General features: G+C 40.6%; 2 protein-coding genes across 2 annotated transcripts; one reads left to right on the top strand and one right to left on the bottom strand.

The window, feature by feature from the left end:
* Window positions 1–572: 572 nt before the first annotated feature.
* On the top strand, window positions 573–10,200 carry LOC308366033 (RLA class I histocompatibility antigen, alpha chain 11/11-like; the record flags this gene model as incomplete). The annotated part of the gene is made up of 6 exons (XM_080839670.1): window positions 573–594; window positions 5,842–6,090; window positions 8,970–9,248; window positions 9,339–9,626; window positions 9,759–9,870; window positions 10,116–10,200. 6 exons carry the CDS (start codon window positions 573–575, stop codon window positions 10,198–10,200), a joined length of 1,035 nt encoding a protein of 344 aa, XP_080695796.1.
* Window positions 10,201–11,601: 1,401 nt separating this feature from the next.
* LOC308366032 (uncharacterized protein) lies at window positions 11,602–18,849 on the bottom strand (the record flags this gene model as incomplete). Its single annotated transcript, XM_080839669.1, has 6 exons — window positions 11,602–11,645; window positions 11,861–11,950; window positions 12,155–12,268; window positions 12,382–12,669; window positions 15,740–15,994; window positions 18,579–18,849. The coding sequence occupies 6 exons, from the start codon at window positions 18,847–18,849 to the stop codon at window positions 11,602–11,604; spliced, it is 1,062 nt and encodes a 353-aa protein (XP_080695795.1).
* Window positions 18,850–19,177: the final 328 nt, after the last annotated feature.

Raw genomic sequence — 19,177 nt, 5'->3', positions numbered from 1 at the left:
CTTAATCTCTCAAATTTAAGGTTATGCAGCACTTCCTTAACCCATCGAGTAAAGGATGGGGGCAAGTTGTGCTTCCAGTTCAACAAAATTAAGCGCCTAGCCAGCAGAGTGCAAAAGGCCATAGAATGTCGTACCTCAGCGGTTAACATGTTGGTGTGTGGGATCCCAAAGAGGGCAGAGAGAGGATGAGGGTCAGCCACAAAATGGTAAGCAGTTTGTAGGGTATGAAATATTTTGGACCAGAAGTCAGTAAGCTTTGGACATGACCAAAACATGTGTATGAGATCGGCAGGGGACTGGTTGCATCTATTGCAAGTGTCAGCTACATTGGGATAGAATTAAGACAGTCTATGATTGGTGTAGTAAGTCCTGTGTATAAGTTTACATTGAATCAGCCCCGCAGATTGATTTGTGAACGGTATCTTATTCTCAGCAAACGGAAATCATGGCGTGCTGACATGACACCCGACAAAAAAACGAAAAGTTGATTCCAAAAATTGTGAATTTAGTAAAGAGTGGACTGACAAGTATGCATTTGTGCTGCCTGTGGGGAGTGTTTAATCTGCAAAGAGATGGTTGCTCCTGTCAAAAGTGGTAAGGTGAAACGTCACTATGAAACAAAGCATGCACAGTTCGAACTAAAATATCCGCAGAACTCTTAGGTAAGGGCCAGAAAAATAAACCATCTACAATCATACCAAGCAACATACAGTGTAATAGTTAGATCAGCCACACAACAAGAGTGTGCATACCTCAACATACTGTTGTGAGTCTGCCTTTTCAACCATGAATATGGTGAAAAACAAATACAGGATCACACTCACTAATGAACACTTACAGTACATCAGTGCCTCCGCCTGGCCTTCACACCTTTTGTGTCCCAAGTTTAAACCATGTAAAACAGTGCCACATTTCACACAAAAAAGGCCAGACCACATCACCTTTTGTGCAGTTTGAACGTTTTTGTTGGAGTTATGTTTTTGTCACTGTTCCGGACCCTGGACTGAATGGAAATTTGGTGAGTGGACCTTTTGGGTTTCTAATTGAGTACCCCTGTATTAGAGGCTTGAGACTCAAATAATAAACGTTCAATTTCTAGTCTTTTTTACACATAGTAAGTTTCAATAACACCATACCATTACATATCGACATTCAAGGAGAAAAGAAGAGACGTCGTTGTGTGGTGAGAACTGATAGAAAATCGCCTGGCTTCTATTTTCCACGGTTGATTGCAGGTTATGCTAGAAATCCCCCCCCAAAAAATGGCTTGGTGGGATGGGGAAAGATATCATCTTTCCATCCAGACGCAAACTTAGCTACTCGGAATCTGTAAGTGATTTCCAGTTGCTGGAGTTTCCCTGGTTGTGGAAGGAGATTCCCTCATCGTAGCCACGACGTTATACAAACATTATTGCAACTAGTGGAATTTCTTTCATAGTCCAAAGGTTAACGGCAGGGTTTTACAGCTCATTAACTTGTTATAGTGTTCATTCATCTTTGTGCCCAGTCTCTTATGGTTTTCCATATATGTTTGGATCAGAACAGCAAAAACATGAAGAAACTGATATTTGTGTGCTGGTTATTTTATATTACGAGCTCCTACAAAACCGGTAAGGTACATTTCATTCAGATAAATCACTATTCTAGAACATTACAACGTTGTAAATGTATATTACAATGTTGTAAATGACTTTGGTACAATAGTCTTTTTCAAGGAAGGAGTTGGATTGACTAAAACACTTGTAAGCTAGTGAAGTGTCTATCACACTTTTTTTAAATGAATGTGTGCAACAGTTATTGACTGATTGAAAAGAGTTAATTGTGCAGACAAAACTTTCTATGCTATACTGTTTTGATATTTAATTCTGTGCTGGAACATTCTGCGGTTGAGGTAAGGTGAAGATAAGGTTTACCCTCCCTTTTCCTCCCTATCTTGGTCAAGTCTTCCCGCTCTGAGTTGTGAAAAGAACAAGCTACGTCATATACACTCACCGCCATTTTATTAGGTACACCTTGCTAGTACCGGGTTGGACCCCTTTTGCCTTCAGAACTGCCTTAATTCTTCCTGGCATAAATTCAACAAGGCGCTGGAAACATTCCTCGGAGATTTTTGTCCATATTGACATGACATGCATCACTCAGTTGCTGCAGATTTGTCTGCTGCACATCTATGATGCTAATCTCTCGTTACAGCACATCCCAAAGGTGGGTTTTCAACCGGGGTGCGGCCCCCTGGTGGTTGCAGGGGGTCCGCGATTTAATTATTATTTTTTTATTTATTTGATATTTCAACACATTTCCAAATTTCTGAAATAAGAAAAATATGTCTAAAATAATATAAAGGAGATTCACGCTGACAGAATGTAGCCTTGCACCTATCCAGTCTATGGTAGCCTGTGCTTTGCTGATGTTAATGCATTGCGTTCGTAACGTCACGCCATACCGGATTTTTCATAACGTACAGTCTCGCGTGCGAAGTTGACTGCAGTTAACTGCATCTGCCGTTAAGCATAGCCTACGAGTACTTTTGAAGTTTAGTCGAAAATGTAAAACTTTTGGTGAAAAACTGAAGTTATCTACTGTCCTGAGCTAACATTTCGTTCTACTGTGGAGTTAGCTGGTCAGAAGCACCAATGGATCGGTGTTTAGAGAGGAGAGAAAGGCTGCCACGACAAAGGTACACCTTCACAGGATACAGGGAAAAAAAGCCAACAAAGAAAAATAAAAAACAATGAGGAATACATCAAATACGGATAAACAGTGATGATAACCAGAGTAGGAGAGGAGGTACCATTGTGTTTCGTGTGTTCAACGTTACTGTCAACTGAAGCTATGAAGCCGTCGAAACTATTGCGGCATATGGAGACACATGGAGTACATGCAACAGATGTTGCGTGATTTTCATATGACTTTAGTTCTGGATAAGTTGCCAGACCGAATTTCCAGAGCTTGCTGCAAAAGCAATGAGGTGTATTTTGCAAACTTTCAAACTACATGTGTGAGAGCGTTTTTTTTTGCGTACTTGAAGAATAAGTACAGGGCAAGAGAATGATATGAGACTGTCGCTGTCTACTATTTCACCATGAATAGACAGGCTGTGTGGACTTCACCATGCCCAGATATTACACTGACAGGTCTCCCCTCTCCACACATGCACGAATGCACGCACACACGCAAGCGCGCGGGCACATCAGTGGACCGCGGATTACTTTCTAGTCAGAATGGTGGTCCCTGGGACAAAACCAGTTGAAAACCCCTGCTCTATTGGATTGATATCTGGTGATTGTGGAGGCCATTGGAGTACAGTGAAATCATTATCATGTTCAAGAAACCAGTTTGAGATGATTTGAGCTTAGTGACATCATCTAGTGACGTCATCCTTCTGGAAGTGGCCATCAAAAGATGGGTCCACTGTGGTCATAAAGGGATGGATATGGGCAGCAACAATACTCAGGAAGGCTGTGGTGTTTAAACAATACTCAATTTGTACTGAGGGGCCCAAAGTGTGCCAAGAAAAAATCCCCCACACCATTACACCACCACCATCCTGAACTGTTGATACAAGGCAGTTTCCAGTCCTTATCTGACAGAAGGGGGTACCCGGTGTGGTCTTCTGCTGCTGTAGCCCATCTGCTTCAAGGTTCGACATGTTGTACGTTCAGAGATCCTCTTCTATATACCTTGGTTGTAATGAGTTACTGTCACGATCGTGGCAGCCATTGCCACGATTTGGTGGCATCTGGTGGCCAAAAGGACTTAGTGTTTTCTGTGCTAACATGTGTCTTCGTTTTCTTTGTTTGCCTCACCTGTTTCCTGTTATGTTCACTCACCTGATTCCCATTGCTTGTTCTCACCTGTAGACCATTGTGTGTCAGTCACCTGTTTGTTATTGCCACGTAGCCACAATTAGCCATGTATAAATGCCCTGCTAGTTTCTATGGCCCTTATTGGGTCATTACACTGTTTCCTGTCTATGTCTAGCGTGAGTTTTGAGTGTTTGTTTCTCTGTGGTTCTCAAGCCACTTTTGTGTCACGTTACTTTTAAGCCTCGTCTCTCGCTGCTAGGGCGTAGTTCCTGTGATAGCTACACTTTAGTAGCTTCTTTAGTTTATGGCCTTTTGCCCACTGACCTCAAAAAGAAACTGGATAGCGCATCACATGGTTTCTGACAGTTTCAAAGTGAGGCCACACGAAATATCGTGACGGCCATTTTACTGGGACCACTTTCCTGATTGAGACCAATGATTATGACGGGCGTAGAATATTATATATAAGATATTTTTAATGAATTTGCATATTAAGCCTTATAGTAATTGGCCAGGTTCTAATCATCAACACTAATAAAATACGATAGACGGACAAGTTTCAATATTTGAAAATATTTATATATATCAAGCAAACACAAGCTATATAACAAGGTTTATGAAAACTTGACATTACGTTAAGGCTTAATATGCAAATTCATTAAATATCTTATATCTAATATCCATCGCCCGTCATAGTCATTGGTCTCAAGCAGGAAAGTGGTCCCCGTAAAATGGCCGCCACAATGCCTCATTTTGATACCATGGGATGCGCTATCCACTTTCTTTTTGATATCAGTGCCTTTTGTGTAGTGTAGTGTAGTGTAGTGTAGTGTTTCTGATCTTTTGTGTTTTGGAACTACCAACGCTGTTGCAAAATATACATCCTGCAATTGGGTCCTCTCTAGCCCACTGGGTTAAGCGCAGGTTCCCCAAACCCAGCTTTGGGTTCAATCCCCGGGTAAAACCTGACAGTTACTGTTGCCTTTCGATCATCTCGAACCAGTCAGGCCATTCTCCTCTGACCTCTGGTATCAACAACACATTTTCGCTCAGAGAAGTGTGTTTCACTGGATAGTCTCTTTTTTTGGACCATTCTCTGTATTTACTACAGATGGTTGTGCGTGAAAATCCCAGTAGATCAGTAATTTCTGAAATACTCATACTCACTTATATGTGTGTCTTCCATTCTGGCACACACCCTGCCTGCCACATGTATCCAACAAAGGCAGAGTATTCACAGGGCAGAGGCAGAGGCGTAACACGGGCAGTCACAGGCTTAAACAGAGCACAAAGTCTCTCACCAGACTTTCGGTGACGATCAGACAGAGAACGCATGACAGACTGAACTTATATATCAGAGGGGAAACAGATCATTGGTGGAAAGCAAACAAGGGGAAAGAGAAATCAATCAGGACAAGCAGACTAATTAAACAGAACAGTGTGGCAAACGGTGGTGGGAAAATCCAGGAAGTGGCAGAAGACAAGTTGGGGCGGAGTTCAGGACAAAACAAGAAAGCAAATGTCATCGCAAACAAACTCAAAGAGTCCCTTGATTTAGCAAAGGGGTTACTAACAGCTTGAGAATTTGACTTCCTCTCTATTGTCCCATGAAACATTGCTTACATCACACATGATATTATATTTGACTAACTAACTTAACAGCTATGGGCTTATGATGAATTTATTTAATAATCCAAAATATGCACATCTATTTTGTTGGATTAGAGGACACGGATCACAGTAAAAGGCAAAAAACTGCACCAGGGTCACATTTATTCCATTCCTTTTGTGACAGACAGCAGGTTGAAGAAACGGATGGAACAGGAGGGCAGGATGTATGGCACAACATTAGGAGGAGACGGAGACGATATGGAGTCCTAAGAGTTTACAGATGGCTGATTTGGCTCCTTTAAAAAAAACTAAATTTGTGTGCTGTTCAAAGCTGAGTTTATTGTCCAGTGTATGTCCAAGGTATTTGAATATACTTACTTTACTACAGTTATCTCTATCTACAGTATCTATCTTACTTTCACAGGCTCTCATTCTCTATGGGCTCTTTCAACATTGATCATTGGAAACACCCAGTTTCCAGAGTTCAGTGTGGTGGTGATGCTGGATGACATCCAGGTGGCCTACTATGATTCAAATGTGGAGAACCTGGTCTACGGTCAATATAAGTCAGAACATGAAGATGAAGAGAGAAAAGATGCAAGCTTTATATTTGGAGACATAGAAAATAACATGAAAGCCACATTCTATGCACACCAACTCAACCATACTTATGGTAAGTGTGGTGCCTCCTCAATTGCCATTTATTCAGCACTATCTCTGGTTACTGCAGTGTAGGTATGGGATGGGGTTCATTGCTTTGAAACAGGAATATAAATAGGGTGACCAGGGTACTGTTCGGCGACACTCGCTAAGCGGTTTAGCGAGCTAAATTCCAGGCTAAAAAAAGACAACACCGCTTTAGCGGATTCGGCGTAGCAACTTTTGCTCAATTTCCATGGTAATTAATCGCTTCCATGGTAATTAATTAGCCCTAGCCTGCTCCAGGGCAGGCTAAGCAAAGTTTAGCTGGCTAAACTTGCCACACCCACGCCAAAAGGAGGGATCCCATTGACAAGGAGTCATAGTTTGATTAGCGTAGGAAGGGTTCTTTGCGATCGCCAAGAAGATCCATTTTTCCATCATGATGAGTTCTTGTATGAGCGCTACCGATCCACCCGACAAGGAATAATTAATTTAGAAGACCTTCTCGAGTCATTTATTGCATACACCACCGTCAAACATTGAATGTCAATCATCACTTTCTTGCGAGTGGTAGCCTTCATTTTTGTAATGTCGGCGATGCGGAGAACAAAGCACTCATAATTATATGACAGTGGTAGCCTATAGTACAGTTGAGACATTGGTACAGTTGATAAACCCGAAATAACTTTCATGTGCAGCCTGAGACGTGATTTTTAGTTTGCACATGAATACTAACGTTTTCTTTGATCCCAGGAAATTTGAGCACATAACCCAAATAGATATTGGCTAAAGTTGTTTTACCTACTTTAATCATTGCAAACGTTTAGTTTTGCAAACGTGTCTAGTGTTTGTGCGGTAGTGAATGGTGGAGGTGGATGGTAAGGTGGATGCATGATAAGAAGAGAGAAATAGACACAATTTCTTTCCATTGCTTAAATGTATTGAATTTCTTATTAATACATTTAGTCATTTAGCAGACGGTTTTATTCAAAGCGATTTAAAACTACAATTTCTACGAGGGTGAGGGGAGTCAAACTGCTGATCTAAGGCATGTAAGCCATACGCTAAACCCGCTGCACCATAGTACCTTTCTGTGTAGGGGAAAGATGTCACGTATTTTACATCTTATAGACAGTTTCTTATATTGCTGTGGTAGCCGCGGGAGTGTTGAATTTTGACATGATTATGGTCTTGAATTCTTCATAACGCGTTCATGATCATATCCTGCCTTATCGGAGAAAAAAAAATAGTCTTTTTCTTTGAGTTTAGACCATTGTACCTTTAAAAAAAAAATCATGGTTTTGAGGATCGACCTTTCTTGCCTTTTGAAGCAAGACGTTCACGCGCAATTTAGCTGACGAGATAAATTAACTTGGGGTTAAAATAAATTAGCGCCCGTCGCCAGACCGGCTTGGCCTGTTCTCATTTAGCGAGCTAGTTAATCTCCAGTTGCGAGCTAAATTAATTATCTTAGCTTCAGTTGTACGCCGAACAGGGCCCAGGTGTTCCACTTTACGTGGTAGAGATGTCAATCTCGACTTTAGTTTTTCTGAGTCACTCATCAAACAGAACTGGGTTTACAAGTCTTTTGAGTCACTTGAATCAGTATCGCCAAGAGCGGAGAAATCCTACCTGTGAAACACAAGCCCACTATCTCACACTACAATTTATGCATTAGAAATGTAAAAAAAAAAAATCTTAAACGTTAATTATTGGGCTGTAACATTAGTTCAAAATAATTTTATTCAGCTAGCATTATATTGAGCTTGCTACTCAAAAATGAGCAACATCTACAACGTTTGTGTGTTAGCCTACTAAGTTTGCCTTGATCTCAGTATTGGCCCTACACTCACCAGTATTGTCATCAGATTTGAAGTTTATTTAATCTTGTGCATTGTGAACAACAGATCCTGCCCCTGATACATCTATACAGTAGGCCTACACCTGATCTTTCCTCATAACTCATACAGTCATCACTTGTTGAACTAGTATATAAAACTGCAGTTCTAGTTATATCAGGAATTTCTATAAGTTATGCATGAGGCAGTGTTTTCTTTTTATATAGAAAGCCTAAAACGTAATAACTATGAATTCACACAAATGTATACAAGTAGTTGGTTGGCCAGGCTGGCACTGGTACTGCCTACTCTGTGCATCTTATATCAATGGTTAATGTGATTGTCAGGCCTCCCAAGTAGCTGGGTTTGGGAACCAGCGTCTTAGCCAGGTGAGCGATTGAGAGGACCCAGTTGTAGGATGTCGTTTTGAGCTTAGTTTATTTTTATTTTCAAAAACACAAAGATCAGCACAAAGTGCAAAAGGCATAAACTAAATACTTATAACTAATGTGCTTGAGAGCACGACAAACTATGGTGCTTGAGAGCACTTCTACCATGGGGAACAAAGACAATATAACGAGAAAGAGGAGGGGAACTAGCCAGGTATTTAACTCCTGGCTAATTGTGAGTCAGGTGGCAATCACACAATGCAAGACAGGTGAGGGCACACAATAGGAAACAGGTGAGGGCACACAATAGGAAACAGGTGAGGGCACACAAAGAAAACAAAAGCACATGTGAAAACATGTCAAACACAGAAAAACACTGAGTCTGTGAAAAAGGGCCTTTTGCCACCAGAGGCCGCCAAATCGTGGTAATGGCTGCCACGATCGTGACAGTGATGTCCAGTTTCATCATTTAAAGGGAAACATCATTCATTTGTGTTACCCCTGCAACAGATTTTTTAGTTTGGCATTACATCAGATAGATGGCTAACTTTGGCTACATTTCCTTAAATATTCATTTTGAAAACAGTCGGTAATATTGACAATAGTTGCTTATAATATCAAATAGTAGCGGCCATTGAACGTCCATTTCAGTGCAGGCACTAATTTATTTTTTTCTGAAAAAGGAGTCTATACTCTGCAGCGATTGACTGGTTGTGAGCTACTTGATGGTGACACCCCTGGTCCACTCCGAATATGGAGTTCTCTCAACGGAGTGGATGAATCAGCGTTGCAATTCGACACGCAACAGAAGACTCTTCAGACAGAAGGAGCATGGCAGATAAAGTGGAGCCAAAGCAAAACAAAATATGTTGAGTGGATGTACACAAATGTTTACAGCCCAATCTGCATTAAACTCCTGAGGAATATTCTTCACATGAAGAAAAATTATGTGATGAGAAAAGGTAAGATGGTTGTTCAATGATAATCAATGATCCTTTCTTTTCTAGAGAGTAGGGTTACTTGTATTAACAACTTTGTTTCATCCTCTGCAGTGAAGCCCAGAGTCAGGCTCCTCCAGAAGACAATCCCATCTGGAGGTGTCAAAGTGACCTGCCTGGCCACTGGTTTCTACCCCCGTCACATCAACCTGACCCTGCTCAGAGACGGCCAGCCTGTGTCTGACCACCAGATCACTGGGGGGGAGCTGCTACCTAATCTAGATGGAACCTACCAGATGAGGAAGAGCCTGGATGTCAGTGCGGAGGAATTAAGAGAGAAACAGCATTACTCCTGTACGGCCAAACATCTCAGCCTTGACAACAAACTAGACGTTAAACTGGGTAATTTTCAGAACAGCTATTTATCTTGTTTGCGTCCTCTACCTATGGCAGTTCTCATGTATTAATATCTTATGGACCCGTATCTTCTTTTAAGATCAGATGAAATTGTTCATTATTCATTTCTATTTGTAGCTCTTGATCCAGGTGCAGGCACTGTGTCTATAGTGATTCCTGTTGTAGTGCTTGGAGTTGCACTTCTGTGTGTGGTTGGAGCTGTGGTCTTCCTACGCCGTAGAAGACACAGGTAAAACAGAAAGATACAGGAGAACAACAAATCTCCTAATTGATTTCCAGTTTTATGTTTCTAGCAGATTATGCTAGATCAAAGACACCAAAGTGTTTGCAAATTCTCTATTATTTGTATTTATTATTTAATTATAAATACAATAAGTCGGTGAGTGTCATTGATGTCTAATTAAGATGGGCAAAGCTACTGATTTAGGGATGACACTGTTTCTCTTCTAATATCTCCATCACTGTGTGTTTCAGCTCCACCCCCTCTGATTATGTTCCGGCCCAGAGTTCTGGGAACTCTAATCTGGAAATGAACCAGAACCAGAATCTGGAGCTGTAGATTCTGACTTTGATCTGGCTAATCAATACTCTTGTTTGTATCAATATCCTGTATCAGTTCCATATTTTCATATTTTAAGACTTTTAAGGAAGATTTTGTTCTGTAATCTCACTTAAATTCTATGCCGCATAAAAAGGAATCTTATATTATGCCACATGTACTCGGGTAAAAATTGTTTTACTGGGTTACATGTCTTGTAACATTCTCATTTAGTTGTGGACACATGGGTTTTGTGAAATTATTTGTGAAAGTGAAACAGGCCTAAACATTTTCCTAATGTTCCCCATTTACTTTTATGCAACGAGAATGCTTTCCTAATGTACATGTCACATTTGACATTTTTACTTAAAGTTTTTCCAGTTGGTTGTTTGTAACATGAGCTTTTATGGAGCATTAGCTTACTCACATAGGTGTGTGGAGGGTGTTGCTAAACATAAAAATCTACGGGGGTAAGGGCTTATTACTCAAATCACACTAGTCAAGTCAAGTCAAGTCAAGTTTATTTATATAGCACATTTCATATGGCATACATAGACACAATGTGCTTTGAGTGGAGAGATGACATTAAATTATGAAAATAAAAACAATATTGATTGATATTTTTTGATTGTCAGTCACAATTCGAAGGTCTTTTACGACTCTGACTAGAGCAGTCTATGTGCTATGTTTTTCCCCAAACCCAGATTGATAGGCATTAAATATGGATTTTTTAGACAAATTTGCTTACAAACAACCTTCTCTAGAAGAGGTTTTTTTAAGAAATGGTGTAACAATGGCATGTTTGAGGCAACCAGGGAATGATCCAGATAGCGGGGAGGTATGTAAGTAGCCAAGCAGCTGAAGACTTGTTTGAACAATTTGGGTCAAGGGACCAAGTAGCTGAACCAAATTTTTGGACGACTTATTCCAACTCACTCAGATGGATCAGAGTGAAATTGTGGAAAGTAACCATACTATTGGGCAGAGGTGGGCTAAGAGATTGTGGATTGAAGACATTAGTGAAAGATGATGTGATGCTGCTCCTGATAGTTGACATTTTCTCACTGCAAAAATGTAGCAAAGTGATTGCACTTCTCTTCAGTGTGGAGCTCATATGGTATCAAACACGGAGGATTGATTAGTCTGTCAATAGTATTAAACAGGACTTTCTAATTATTTGAACTATCTGATACAATCTGAGAGAAGTACTGTTGTCGAGCTTTTTTCATTTCGCAGTTGTACATACCTGTAAGTGAATTACTCTTATACTTCATGAGGTTAACCTGTGATTTAGTCTTACGCCATTTACGTTCATATTTGCGGCAGGTTCTTTTAAACGTGTAATCCACATACACACACACACATGCATGCGCAAACTCACACACACACACACACATATTAAAACACATCGAAGTGAGTGTTCTAGGATGTAACGGGCTCTAAGGGCATCTCACGTTCATCTTCACCTGAGGAGAAAAGGTGCATCATCATGCTCAGGTGATGGTAGAGTGACACTTATCTCCACTACTTTGTGTAAATGTTAAACTTTGCCAGGGAGTACAGTAATGGGTTATGACACATAGCATGAAGTATAATGACTTTACAACAACACAAACTATGAACAGTGGAAAGTCCCTGTCACAGCATTATAAAAAAGCCCTTTCTGTTCTACAGAACTGACTAGCTTGAATACGTACTGGAGGCAGTAGTATTGTCTTTGAATACTTACGAGAGGCACTAGTGTAACTGCTCTGGGAAGATGTTCTTGATCCTAGAGAAGATAAAACATACACACTCACACCGAGGATGCATCATTCTACCAGTTCTACCAGTCAACACAAAACAATGTTATCAGAGATTTGTGAAGATGAAATAATATTTTCCCATCATAAATTTGAAGGGACATACTGGTGCTGACAAGTTAGCACACTCTATGTTACACACACTTTTATCAGACACAAATCCTCACACTCACCTTTGCGTTGCCACATTAAATAAATGGCTGCTGCCAGGACAATCAGACATGCACCTATCACTACCACAATCACTGTAATCACTGAGAGCAGATCATCGAGCTCTGGCTTAGTGTCTAAAGAAAGAGCAAGAGGAGGAATCACTCACATTCACACTCTGTGTAATGATGAACTGTTTATGCAGCTGTCAGATGACATGACTTAGCAGAAAAAAGGAGAATTGTAATACCTATGTTGATATTGATCTTGTTGTCCAGACTGAGGTGTTCAGCTGTGCAGGTGAACAGGTGTTTCTGTAGTTCCTCTGCGCTGACCTCCAGGCTCTTCCTCATCTGGTATGTCTCATCTCCATTAGGTAGCAACTCCCCCCCAGTGATCTGGTGGTCAGACACAGGCTGGTCGTCTCTGAGCAGGGTCAGGTTGATGTGACGTGGGTAGAAACCAGTGGCCAGACAGGTCACTTTGGCCCCTCCAGAGTCTGTGAGTGTCTTCTGGAGGAGCCTGACTCTGGGCTTCACTGTGAAGAAGCTGATATTGATTAAACAAGACTAGCAAGTCTTCAAATGTATCCTATGGTAATATTTCCTACCAGATATTATTTGAGCATTTAATTAAATGTTCACCTTTACATTACCATAGTTCACTATTACTGTGACCAAGTTTATTTTCAACTATATAAACTGATTTCTATTTCCAAGTATTAACTCTATAATCCTAGGGTTGATTGATTCATAATGGCAAGGCTCTTTTTTCCATATCTGTCATAAGGTGGATGCACAAAAAAATAAACAATTTACCTTTTTTTGCCATACGATTCTTTTCTTTCTTCAGGTACTTTCTGAGTAATTTCATGCATATAGGATGAAAGACTTCTTTTATTGTATACTTAACATACAGTGAATATGTTGTACTGAGTAAAAATGTCCATTTCACGTCAGTCAGGAATGAGCCTTCGTGTTTGTTGTAATAGAGCATGTCTCCACTTTCACCATCAAAAGCTTCCATTAGAACCAAACGTCCTTCTTTATCGTCTCCCAGTAGTTCACAGCTACTTAATCTCTGCAGAGTCTGGATTCCTGGGAAGAATGTTAAGAGGACATGACATACTGAGGACATGATGTGTTTCTTTATCTCACCTGGTAAAGCAAAGAGAGAGGTATGGCCTCAATGGAGAGAGACTACCTGTTCAGGTCTTTAAGCTGTCTAAGATAAACGTACATGCTAAACAAATACATGAGTGGAAGATATTCTCCCAATATTACTTATGCCTTGGCATGGAGTTTTATCTAATTAGCCCCTGTCAACAACCACTTAAATGTGACCAAACATAATATATTGCCATTCGTCAGTACTGAGAAAAGCCCCTCCTTCCTGGACGGGCACCGGTAACATGGAAGTCTATGGAAGCTAGCTAACTAGTGATGGGAAGTTCGGATCATTTTACCGACTCGAATCTTTGAATCTCGTTCAGTAAAATGAACGAATCTTTTTTCGAGTCACTCGTTCATTTTAACGAGGGGGGGGGGGGGGGGGGGGTGTGCTACTCAACATTTTTAAATTTTATAGCCAATTCACTGGCGTAAATACGTCCACTACAAATACGTATCATATTTTCATGGAGGTTACTACATGTAAACCAGCAGATACTAATTCCTGCATTCAAATAATATTATATGAAAGTTTGGATGAAATGGTCATTTATTATCACATAACCATTTAATGATCACGGCAAACAATTACGCTGCACTGAACTGTAAGTAAAGTTTTAAAAAGTTAAAATAACTTAACCTGTAATTATTTCTTGTGAACGAATATCATTCACGTCTTACTAAACATAGACACTCGGAAGTGAACTAGGTTAATAAGTCCTTTCTGTTTCCTCTTCTGAGCCTATGCAGGTTACGTGAAAAAATATCCAGAGCCCAGTCAAAATGAACGAAACATTTCGGTTTTCTCTAGCTTCCCATGCTGAGCCTATGCAGATCACGTGAAAAATGATCCAAATACTTGTATCCGGCAGATGACCTAATCGTTCACCTCCCGACCGTCTTTGGATCAACGTTTCGTTCATCTGCCGGATATCGTTCAATGATTCGTTCTTTTGCCGGATATCAGTCTTTCGTTCAATGATTCGTTCTTTCGCCAACCGTGTCTTTGGATCTATGATTCGTTCATCTGCCGGATATGGGTATTTCGTTCAATGATTCGTTCTTTTGCCGGATCGTTCAATGTTTCGTTCTTTTGCCAAACGTGTCTGTTTCGTTCAATGATTCGTTCTTTTGACAACCGTGTCTTTGGATCTATGATTCGTTCATCTGCCGGATATGGGTCGTTGGATCCTTTTCCACGTGACCTGCATAGGCTCAGGACAGTCAGCTAGAGGAAACAGAAATGATTCGTTCTTTTTCCGACTGGGTCTCTTGGATACGGGTCTTTGGATCATTTTTACGTGACCTGCATTCAACAAATCATTTCTGTTTCCTTGGCTAAGCCAATGCAACAGTCCCAGTTGTCCCGATGCGCGGTCATGAACGAGAAAAAGAACGAATCTTTTTTTGAGAGGACTCGTTACTCTCGAGTCGTTGTAAGGATTCGTTCAAAATGAACGAATCGTTCATGAACGACACATCACTATAGCTAACTTTTCGCTGTCATTTAAGCAGGGACAGCATCTCATTGGCGGATTGCAAGTTCGATTCTGGAGCGAACAGTTTTGCGCCCTAAACAAATACATTGTTTTCTATCGTTTCTTATTTCAACGCCATTTGACTATTTGGCGATAGACCTGATAACTCCTGGAGCTTCTCGTCAAACCTGCAGGCTATGCTTAGTGGAGTTTGTTAGCTGGTTGTTCAGTTAGCAATTCGTTTTTTGTTCCCCCTGTCTGTTGTTCCAAAGTCCTGGGACTGAAACACTCACTTCCAGTGGTGGAATGTAACAAAGTATTTTTACTTCGTTTTGCACCCTAACCAATTGCATTGTTTTCTATCGTTTCTTATTTCAACGCCATTTGACTATTTGGCGATAGACCTGATAACTCCTGGAGCTTCTCGTCAAACCTGCAGGCTATGCTTAGTGGAGTTTGTAAGCTCGTTGTTCAGTTAGTAATGCGTTCCCCCCCCCCCAGTCTGTTGTTCCAAAGTCCTGGGACTGAAACACTCACTACCAGTGGTGGAATGTAACACAGTATTTTTACTTCGTTAATGTACTTAAGTACATTTTTACGTATCTATAATGTTTCTGAATCTAGTCTACTCTAAACCTATAGTACCAATGTTTAAGCCTCTGGAACCCAACCCAATGTTTCTTAAACCATCCTGCTCTAAACCTCCCATGCCCAATGTTATAGTTTGTTGAGAGTTGTTAATGGACAGTGTTGAGCACTGTGTTTTCATGAAATAAATCTATGTTTTTTAATATATTCTACTTAAAACCTCTCTTGTGTGTTATTTTCTTATTGTGGAGTGCTTTTTAAACCGCACCGCCCAACTGCGCCCCCTTCATAAAACATTCACCAGCTGCCACTGGTCATAATGTAAACATGTAGGCCGCCACACCCTCTGTCTCTCTGCAGGCCAAACACTCACCGCCTGTGTGGTTGAAGCGATGTTTCAGGTGAGAGGCTCTGTATTTTATGGATTTTTCGCCATATCTGAAGGCCACACTGACGTCCTCCTGAAGCACATCCTCAGGCTCTGTCTTGAGTCCTCGCAGAATAAACACCCTTACATTTGAGTCGTAATAACCCAGCTGGATGTCATCAACCATCACCACCGCACTGAACTCTGGGATCGGCGTGTCTCCAATGATGAATGTTGCAAACACCGACAAGGAATGAGACCCTGTTGGTTAGGAAGGTTTTATCGTCACAGTCCGGTCAGGTACTCGCCCCCCCCTAGTCAGGTATCTGGCATTTCAGCGCATCAGTCACAGCTTTTAAACTGCACCAGGACTGACAGTCACCGCCAGATTATCGTTTCCAGATTCTTACTGTTTTTTTATTTTATTTTGCTGTCTTCGACCCAAGCCTGTTTCTGGACTGTGATCTTTGCCTAGTGTTTCGGAAACCTTTGCTCTGTCTTGCCTATCTCTTGCCAACCCATTCCCTGTTATGTCACGTGAGTCAAGCCAAGTCCATTTGTACTGCTGCCTGTATTCTCTCTGCCTACCTATGTACCGATCTCTCTGCCTGTTTTTTTTTTTTTTTATATATACAGCCGCGGAAAAAATTAAGAGACCACTTCAAAATTATCAGTTTCTCTGGTTTTACTATTTATTGGTATGTGTTAAAGTAAAATGTACATTTTTGTTTTATTCTATAACCTACTGGCAACATTCCTACCAAATTTCAAATAAAAATATTGTCATTTAGATCATTTATTTGCAGAAAAATGACAATTGGTCAAAATAGCAAAAAAAAAGCAGTGTCTTCAGATCTCGAATAATGCAAAGAAAACAAGCTCATATTCATTTTTAAACTACACAATACTAATGCTTACACTTAGGAAGAGTTCAGAAATCAATATGTGGTGGAATAACCTTGATTTAAAATCACAACTTTCATGTGTCTTGGCATGCTCTCCACCAGTCTTTCACATTGCCGTTGGGTGACTTTATGCTACTCCTGGCGCAAGAATTCAAGCAGCTCGGCTTCTTTTCATGGCTTGTGACCATCCATCTTCCTCTTGATCACATTTCAGAGGTTTTTTATGGGATTCAGGTCTCGAAATTGGGCTGGCCATGACAGGGTCCTGATCTGGTGGTACTCCATCCACACCTTTACTGGCCTGGCTGTGTGGCATGGAGCATTGCCCTGCTGGAAAAAACATTTCTCAGAGTTGGGGAACATTGTTAGAGCTAAAGGAAGCAAGTTTTTCTTCCGGGACAACGTTGTACTTTGCCTGGCTGAGGTTTGTAAAAGACCATAAGGATTGAAAAAAGCGGACTGGAGGGTCTTCTAGTTCGTCTTCTCTGATGAGTCCAATTTTCAGCTTTGCCCAACACATGGTCGTCTGATGGTTAGACGGAGACCTGGAGAGGCCTACAAGCCAGAGAGTCTTGCACCTACTGTGAAATCGGACTCATCAGAGAAGACAAACTTAGAAGAACCTCCAGTCCGCTTTTTCAATCCTTATGGTCTTTTACAAACCTCAGCCAGGCAAAGTACAACGTTGTCCCGGAAGAAAAACTTGCTTCCTTTTGCTCTGACAATGTTCCCCAACTCTGAGAAGTGTTTTTTCCAGCAGGGCAATGCTCCATGCCACACAGCCAGGCCAGTAAAGGTGTGGATGGAGTACCACCAGATCAGGACCCTGTCATGGCCAGCCCAATTTCGAGACCTGAATCCCATAAAAAACCTCTGAAATGTGATCAAGAGGAAGATGGATGGTCACAAGCCATGAAAAGAAGCCGAGCTGCTTGAATTCTTGCGCCAGGAGTAGCATAAAGTCACCCAACGGCAATGTGAAAGACTGGTGGAGAGCATGCCAAGACACATGAAAGTTGTGATTTTAAATCAAGGTTATTCCACCAAATATTGATTTCTGAACTCTTCCTAAGTGTAAGCATTAGTATTGTGTAGTTTAAAAATGAATATGAGCTTGTTTTCTTTGCATTATTCGAGATCTGAAGACACTGCATCATTTTTGCTATTTTGACCAATTGTCATTTTTCTGCGAATAAATGATCTAAATGACAATATTTTTATTTGAAATTTGGTAGGAATGTTGCCAGTAGGTTATAGAATAAAACTAAAATGTACATTTTACTTTAACACATACCAATAAATAGGAAAACCAGATAAACTGATAATTTTGAAGTGGTCTCTTAATTTTTTCCGCGGCTGTATATATATTTTGCCTGAAACCGGCTGTACCTCTGCTGTGGCTAACTCTGTTTGCCTGTGTATTGATCCTAGCCTGACTAGCGACCTTGTATTTTTGCCTCAACCTTGCCTGTACCTCTGCTGTGATTTTGGGGTATTTTGAGTACACTTTTAGACTCACCTGTTGTCCACTGGGTGTCTTGCTTGACTGTTTTTGTCTTTATATTTATAATAAATAATATTAATAATAAAAGAACACCTGAATCATCCATCTGTTCCTTAGTCCGTTTCTGAGTACCTTTATCTAGCCTCAACGGCCCTGACATTTACAGGATGGTTCACTTTTAAAAAGAGACTCAGTGATGGAAATATCAATGAAAATGAACCATGAAAAATTACAACGACTTGATAAATCCTAAGTAAGTGATATATTATTTTCATTTAAATAATTTCATATTTGGGTGTAAGTAATTTACCTCAACTGCAGCCAAATGTGAACACTAAGATTGGAAGGACAGAAGTTCTATAAACTCTCATACACATATAGACATATAAACATATATTAATACAAAAACAATTGAAATCTAGGCGAGTGTTCTTACCGGCATGAGTCTTCACCACAAACAGAAGAAGACAGATGAGTGTGAGGAGATCCATACTGAAGCAGGCTACTGCTCTGTAGTCCAGATTCATCTCTGAGTACCTCTTCTGAACACTATCCCTTACCTTTTCCAGTGTGCTGATACAAAAAGGCTGTAAAACCTGTTTGACCAGTGACGTCATGAGATCAGTCCAAACCTTGCTCCTGATTGGCCATCGCTGCACGTCAAAGTGGATGATCTTTCCACTCTTCCGGTCAAAAGCGTCGTACATGTTTTTGTGTATACTTCCAAATATTAGGTTGGCAGCCCTCTGTTCTATAGAACCCAGTGTGTCATTAAACTACTTATATATAGTTAGTATCAAGTCAAGCTGCTCCAGGTCATAGTTTCCTACTCTAATATCATCCAGCATCAGGAAATGGAGTCTGAATTATGAATGTTGAAAGAATCCATTAGGAGTGACAACCTGTCAGGGGACATATTGATGATCATTTGACACACAAATTCAGTTATGAATTGAAAGCAGTTAAGCAACAATGTCCCTTAATGTATTACAGAAGAGAAATGTCCTGTTGTCTGTAAATTACAAGATAATGATG

Source organism: Sprattus sprattus (assembly GCF_963457725.1).
Source record: "Sprattus sprattus genome assembly, chromosome: 5".
Taxonomy (NCBI): domain Eukaryota; kingdom Metazoa; phylum Chordata; class Actinopteri; order Clupeiformes; family Clupeidae; genus Sprattus; species Sprattus sprattus.
This window is presented reverse-complemented; position numbering and strand designations above follow the sequence as displayed.